General features: G+C 28.5%; 1 protein-coding gene across 1 annotated transcript; it reads left to right on the forward strand.

Annotated features, from left to right (window-relative positions):
• The first annotated feature begins 1,611 nt into the window (after positions 1 to 1,611).
• Positions 1,612 to 5,158, forward strand: LOC145950680 (putative terpene synthase 2). The gene is made up of 7 exons (XM_083062289.1): positions 1,612 to 1,838; positions 2,502 to 2,781; positions 3,202 to 3,574; positions 3,666 to 3,884; positions 3,984 to 4,122; positions 4,418 to 4,666; positions 4,761 to 5,158. The coding sequence occupies exons 1-7, from the start codon at positions 1,707 to 1,709 to the stop codon at positions 5,052 to 5,054; spliced, it is 1,686 nt and encodes a 561-aa protein (XP_082918415.1). The 5' UTR covers positions 1,612 to 1,706; the 3' UTR covers positions 5,055 to 5,158.
• Positions 5,159 to 7,172: the final 2,014 nt, after the last annotated feature.

A 7,172-nucleotide genomic window follows, 5' to 3' on the forward strand; every position in this document is an offset into this window, starting at 1 on the left:
CTAAAAAAAATAAATATCTTTTAAAATCTAAATAATATCTCACATATTTAAATTTGAAAATTCAAATTATTTTCCACCACTTTTCTTAATTACGCGTACTTTTATACCACTAGAGTTTTCTTTTCTCCTTGGTTATACTTCTAAAAGCACCCTCCATTAGAATAGAAAAAATAACCTCTAATAAGAATTAAAATTGCCCAAATATTTGGGTATCCATAAGTATACTTCTAAAATTGAAATTAGAAAAATATCATCTTATTCATTAATTATTACTAGAATTTCTCTTATTACATGCGACTTTTCCTGCGAATTTTTATGAAAAATTTGCAGGAAACGTTGTTTCTACAAAATTTTATCTGCAGGTAATACCTTCTGGATAATATATTTTTGCAAATTTTAAAATTCACAGGAAATTTTCCTGCGAAATTCTTGCGAAAAAAATTTGCAGGAAAGTTTTGCAAAAAAAAATTTGCAAGAAAATTCGCAGGAAAGTTTCCTGCGAATTTTTTCGCAAGAAATTCCGCAGGAATATTTTTTATGAAAAAATTAAAGAAATTACTATAAATTCTATCAATAATTCTCCAACTTTCAAATGCTCACAATGAATTCATCTGAAACATTTGTTTCCATGCCTCCAATATATGATACATAATCTTTTAAATTATAAGATAGTAGATTATAAGCCTAACACTCAACCATACAAATCAACTTGTAAGGTAAGTATTTCCCCAACTTATATACTCTTTAATTATTTTATTTTCAATCGATGTGAGACTTGAAGTTTTTTTTTTAAATATTAAACTTATAAATTTAAATATATTTTTTTTAATTTTTCTTGCGAATTAAAATTTGCAGGAAAATCCGCAGGAAAAGTTACCTGCAAAATTTTTCTACCATTTAGTAAACATTACTTGCGATTTTATTTTTGCAAGAAAATCTGCAAGAAAAAAAATAAAATTTTTACAATATTTTCTTTAAATTTTTACCATGAAAAAAAACATTCTATGATCATTAAAATTATAGCAAAATTTGTAAAAAATATCTGTAAATTATTTTTCGCAAATAAATTCGGAAAAAAATTTTGCGAATATTTTTTTGCAGAAAAATTTGCAAAAAATTTTTACGAATATTTTTTTACAGGAAAATTCGCAAGAAAATAATACTTTTCTAGTAGTGAATGTCAAACAAAAGTAATTGCTATAATTTAATACAAAATTTCATTCAAAAGTTTTAGGGATAAATTTTAAACAATAAAACATAATATAATAACCTCAACAACAAATCTTTATTTTTTTTTGCTGATGTTTTTTTTTTCCTTTTGCTGACGAACAATAAATCCTTATCCTTCTAGATGATGTTGATTACATAATTAAACCACATGACGTCATGTAACATGATTAAAACAGAGTTTTCTTTTTTTTGCTGATGATTTTTTTTCCTTTTGCTGACGAACAATAAATCCTTATCCTTCTTGATGATGTTGATTACATAATTAAACCACATGACGTCATGTAACATGATTAAAACAGAGTTTTCTAAAAAATAATTTGATTGATTTAAAAATTTCATATTATTAAATTCATTTTAATTCAGAATAAATGTACGCTACGTGCTCAATGAGTGTTACATCTTCTCTCCGGATTCTTATAAATGAACCAAGTGGTGATTATGAACATTTCATAGTTAAGCTACTCTAAAACATAACTATGTCTAATCTAGCCTCTTCCCTTCCAGTTTTCGCCCAGGATGCAAAACCACCCTCAAACATTCGACCTATTGCAGATTATCATCCTACCATTTGGGGGGATCATTTCATTTCATATGTTTCTAGTTCTGAGGTATGTGCATATCCCACTAAGTCTAATATTATCTTTGAGATTTAATTACATATGTGAAACTTAAGATGTCATATTTACATATATTTAACATTTATTTTGGAATATATTTTAGTAGTTACATTTTATGAATCTATCTATTGAATATATATGCATATCAAATTTCCAAGCATAAAATTCTTAATTTCACAATAATTAATTTTTATATAAAATTGAAAAGGGTCATGATATGTGAAACTTAAGATGTCATATTTACATATATTTACATTTATTTTGGAATAAATTTTAGTAGTTACATTTTATGAATCTATCTATTGAATATATATGCATATCAAATTTCCAAGTATAAAATTCATAATTTCACATTATTTAATTTTTATATAAAATTGAAAAGGGACAATATATATATATATATATATATATATATATATATATATATATATATTGACCCATTAATGAACTTTACTAAATACGCGGTTTTACTTCATGATTAACCATGATTGAATAAACTTGTAAAAGGTTATGTACATGAAAAGAAAATGAAAAGTTCAATTAAAGTGATTCAAATTCTTGGTATAATTTAAAATCATGGACAATCTATATTGTACTTCAATTCAATATACTGTTTAAATATTTAATTAAGTAATTTTTTTTTAACACATGTAGGAACTTGATCAAAACATTGAGACAAAAATTGAAATGCTAAAAAAGGAAGTAAGGAAGATGCTTGTATCAAAGCCAAACGAGACCTTAACAAAAGTTGACTTGATTGACTCAATTTGTCGTTTGGGTGTGAACTATCATTTTGAACATGAGATTGATGAAGTTTTGCAACAAATTCACAAGAGTTATGTTGTAAATGGAGAAATAACTATCGAAGCCAACCTTCTCTCTCTTTCTGTGCTATTTAGATTATTGAGGCAACATGGATTTCATGTTTCACCTCGTATATCTCTCAACTTAATTATCTACTTTAATTGATTTCCTTTAATTCAACTTCAAATCACCTAATATATTTAGTGCATAACCTACACACAAATGAAAAAAAAAGAGGAGAATAACAAGCAAAAAAAATGTGTATTTTAATAATAAGAAAAAAGGTATTTGAATTGTATCATTTAATATTTTTCAAGTCCTCACCTATTTCAATCTTCACTGTTTTTCACTTTGATTATATTTTAAATGTCATTATTGGGATTGTGTACATTAAACGAGAAATAAAGCAAGAAGTTTTGCTTATTAATTTGGGAAGCACCTTAAACATTATCTCACAAATTGTTTTATAAATTTTACATTCATATTATAGCTTTCTTAAATTTTGTCTCCAACTAATTTTCAATCATGTGGTTGTTGAATAAAACACTAGTTGTGTTCAACAAGTTCAAGGATGTGACAGGATGCTTTAGTGAAAGACTTATTAATGACGTTGAGGGAATGTTGTGCCTGTATGAAGCCTCACATATGATGATTCACGGAGAAGACATTTTGGAAGAAGCCATGACTTTCACTTCCACTCATCTTGAGTCCATTGCAACCAAATTGAGCCCTTCCCTTGCGGTTCAAGTCAATCATAGCTTGAGACAAGCTCTGCACAAGAACCTACCTAGGCTAGAGGCACGCCGCTACATTTCTATCTATGAACAAGATCCTTCTCATAATGAAACTCTACTCACTTTTGCCAAATTAGATTTCAATAAATTGCAAAATCTACATAAAAAAGAATTTGGCAACATTTGCATGTAAGTTCATCTCATCATGACAAACCTTCTTAAATTGATTCCAAAGACTAATCCTTTTAATTATTGTTGTTATTGTTTTTGGTCCTTATAGGTGGTGGAAAGAGTTGGATGTACGTAGTAAATTACCTTATGTGCGAGATAGAATTGTGGAATGTTGCTTTTGGATTTTGGCGATATATTTTGAGCCCCAATATTCTCAAGCAAGAAAAATAACAACAAAAGTAATTGCAATGATATCAATCATTGATGATACATTTGATGCATATGGAACCACTGATGAATTAGAAGTTTTTACTAAGGCAATTGAAAGGTTAATTAGCATATTTTAAAACACAATTTTTCTTTGCTTGTTTTTTTTTTTTAGGAAAAACAACTTACGTAAGTCATTTTAATGAAAATATTTTTTCAGGTGGGATATTAGTTGCTTGGATGACCTCCCAGAATACATGAAGTTAATTTATAAGTCACTCATAAAGCTTTATGAGGAAATAAAGCAAGAAACGAAGAAGGAAGGAAAATCATATTTCATTAACTACATTATAAACGAAGTAAGAGCTTTTTTTCTCCCTAACTATTAACAACTGTTAAGTTACATAGTTTGTGGTTAGTGACAAATTCAAGATTTTGCAATAAGATAAATTCATATAATAAATTAAGAGTTTGTGTATTATGATCAAGGTTTCTTTTTTGTGTACATATGATAAAAGCCAAATATAAAGAAAGTAATCCTTAACATTAAAATCTATTATAATTCTACCAAAAGCATAAAGACAAATATTTCATATAGTATACTCTCAAAACTCAGTCTCTATATTTATTATAAAGTGTGTTTGTTGGCTATAGATAAAAAAGGGTGTTCAAGCCTACATGACTGAGGCTAGATGGCTCAACAACAACTATAAAACAACAATAGAGGAATACTTGCACACATCAAAAACATCTTCTTGTTACTGCACATTGATTGCAACAAGTTACATTGGCATGGGGGATATAATCACAGAGGACATATTTGAATGGGCAACAAGTGAACCAAAAATTGTTATGGCTTCTTGTACTATTTGTAGGTTAATGGATGACATTGTTTCCAATGAGGTACAATATCTGTATTAAGAATATTATGCTTCAATGTTTATGTTTCATTACACGATGTAAATATTAATTTGCAAAATTATTTGTTGTTGCATAGTTTGAACAAAAAAGAAGACATGTTTCCACATTCTTGGAATGCTATATGGATCAATATGGCGAGTCTAGGGAAGCTGCAATTCATGAATGTCGAAAGAGAATAACAAATGCTTGGAAAGATATAAATGAGGAATGTCTTATGCCAACCAGTGTTCCAATGCCTTTTCTACAGCGTATTCTCAACATTACACGTTTCATAGATGTGTTTTATAAAGACAAAGATAACTACACACATTCTGGTGGACTAATGAAAGAATGTATTAAAGCTTTGCTAATAGATCCAGTGCCAATTTAAGCATTCATTTCTATCCGTTGTTTTGTTGAATATGAAGTTGTTCAGAAAATTTGTTTGATAAAATGCATCTATCAAGTATATTGGAATGTATTTTCATTTTTGAATTTATTGTGAAAATATCTTTGTTGTGATTGATTAATCTAATTTAATGCTAATTAGGAAAGTTTGTAAAATTAATTGTTTGAAGAACACATAAAAGTAAAGAACATTTTTTTAGGGATTTCAAGAAAAGGAGGAGAGATAAAAAAGTAAGAATTGAAGATCAATTAATAAAAGACTATTAGAGAATGATTTCACTAACCTTCCCCGCATATATGCTCCCAAATTTTCATTTAATTTCATAAATTAATCAATTAATTCAACAACACTAAAATATATTTAAATCCCAATTCCTTGGTAAAATTTGCTGAGCAAAACATTAAGGTTAGGGACATAAAAATTGACTAATAAGACATATTATTCTTAGTAATAAACATTATTAACATTTTTACCTAAATCGTAATTCTAAAAGGGTTTCCCAACTTCAAATAAAACTATAAAAACATGCCATAGATGATCAAATCATAACATTAAGAGATAGATGAAGATGATTAACTAAATAAAATCCTATTATTGAGTGAGAACGAGGAGAACTACATGGTTATGACTACTACATCAACCTCTAACGATGGAGAACTTAGTCGCTTATGGCTATGGAATTCTCTCAAGTACAAAAGAAAATCTTCAAATGATCCATGATTATAATGTTTATCACTCTTACTCTCTCTAATCTCTATGAGTATACTGGAAAAATGAAGTGCCTTTCTATCTAATTTTATAATTTTTTAAATAGGGTTTCTTTTGTGCAAACTTGCTTAAAGTGACAAGGTGTGACACCTTCTACCCTGCATATTATAACACATAATATATTAATAACTGAATAGCCTAAAATTAAATAGATAAGTTCAAAATCATATAGGTAGAAAGAATCACATTTTAACATAAACTAGACTTAGTGAAAATATTAAATTACAAAGAAATTAAAATTTAACTACTCAAATTAAATAACATAAATCAAATCCTAACTAATTCCCCAATGTCACGTGTCTTATCAAAGCATAACCCTTCTATGAGGATTAAGCCTTGTTACCAACATCCTCAACATCATACCGAAGATCACTTGCAACAACATACAAGAAAAAACAACACAAAGCAAGAGAAGTCTGGCTCACGACGTCAGATGTAGCTAGACAGCCAAACACAAACAAGACATGTATCAACATAACATAAACATATCAATCATATAACAAATTCCATTCATTCACAATATAACAACTAAATACCACATAACATTAAGATGCATTATGCAATGGACACAGACTAAATGTTACAATGCACGTGACACCAGTAAAAACATCACGTATCACACTTGTGCATTGCCACTAGCAATACACAGAGTAATCTAGGAGTACATGCTAGGTCACACCTGCTACACACTCTCACTAGAAGGACATACTATTAGGGTCTAGTCAGGATAGATAAGTTGTGCAAGATACATCCTATACTAATGAGGACAAGACTGAGACTTCCAAACTGAGTTATCCCTAGGGTTAATTCCCAAGCTTTTTACACAAGGGACCTTTCTTGGTGGTGTATTCCATATCGTACCCTTTAAAAACATTTTATGCTATGATGCATGTTAAACAAACTTTATGCATACATTTCACGTGATCTCATACTGGCAGTTGATCCCATATCATAAAATCATCAACCATTCTTAATATAGCAATTAACAATTCAACTATATCAATTAAATATAGCAATCAATGGCATAAGAGATCATATCACTATAACTCATACATAGCTCACAAGCATACCAATAGCACATTCACATACTACATTTTCATAATCTTCTACGATATCGTGTGGTCCAAACACCTTATTTAGAGCTATATATATGCTATTAAGTTGATCTTAATTTTATTAGAAATCTAAGACAATTATCTCCAACTTCTATTTTGACCTCAAGAGCTAATTATGCCATCTACTATTTTAAATAAATAAAAAACTACAATGTTTTAGCCTAAATATGATAGCTTGACATTTTCTCATTAATTTGATCATATATAACTTGAGTTC

This window comes from Cajanus cajan, chromosome 8 (assembly GCF_000230855.2).
Source record: "Cajanus cajan strain Asha chromosome 8, NIPB_CcT2T_4, whole genome shotgun sequence".
Taxonomy (NCBI): domain Eukaryota; kingdom Viridiplantae; phylum Streptophyta; class Magnoliopsida; order Fabales; family Fabaceae; genus Cajanus; species Cajanus cajan.

What these genes read in the sequence shown, in the direction of transcription:
- LOC145950680 (XM_083062289.1), top strand. Translation starts at nt 1,707, where the DNA reads ATGTCTAATCTAGCCTCTTCCCTTCCAGTTTTCGCCCAGGATGCAAAA. An exon ending in TTTACTAAGGCAATTGAAAG is followed by an intron (nt 3,885 to 3,983) that starts GTTAATTAGCAT and finishes ATATTTTTTCAG; the next exon opens with GTGGGATATTAGTTGCTTGG. An exon ending in ATGACATTGTTTCCAATGAG is followed by an intron (nt 4,667 to 4,760) that starts GTACAATATCTG and finishes GTTGTTGCATAG; the next exon opens with TTTGAACAAAAAAGAAGACA.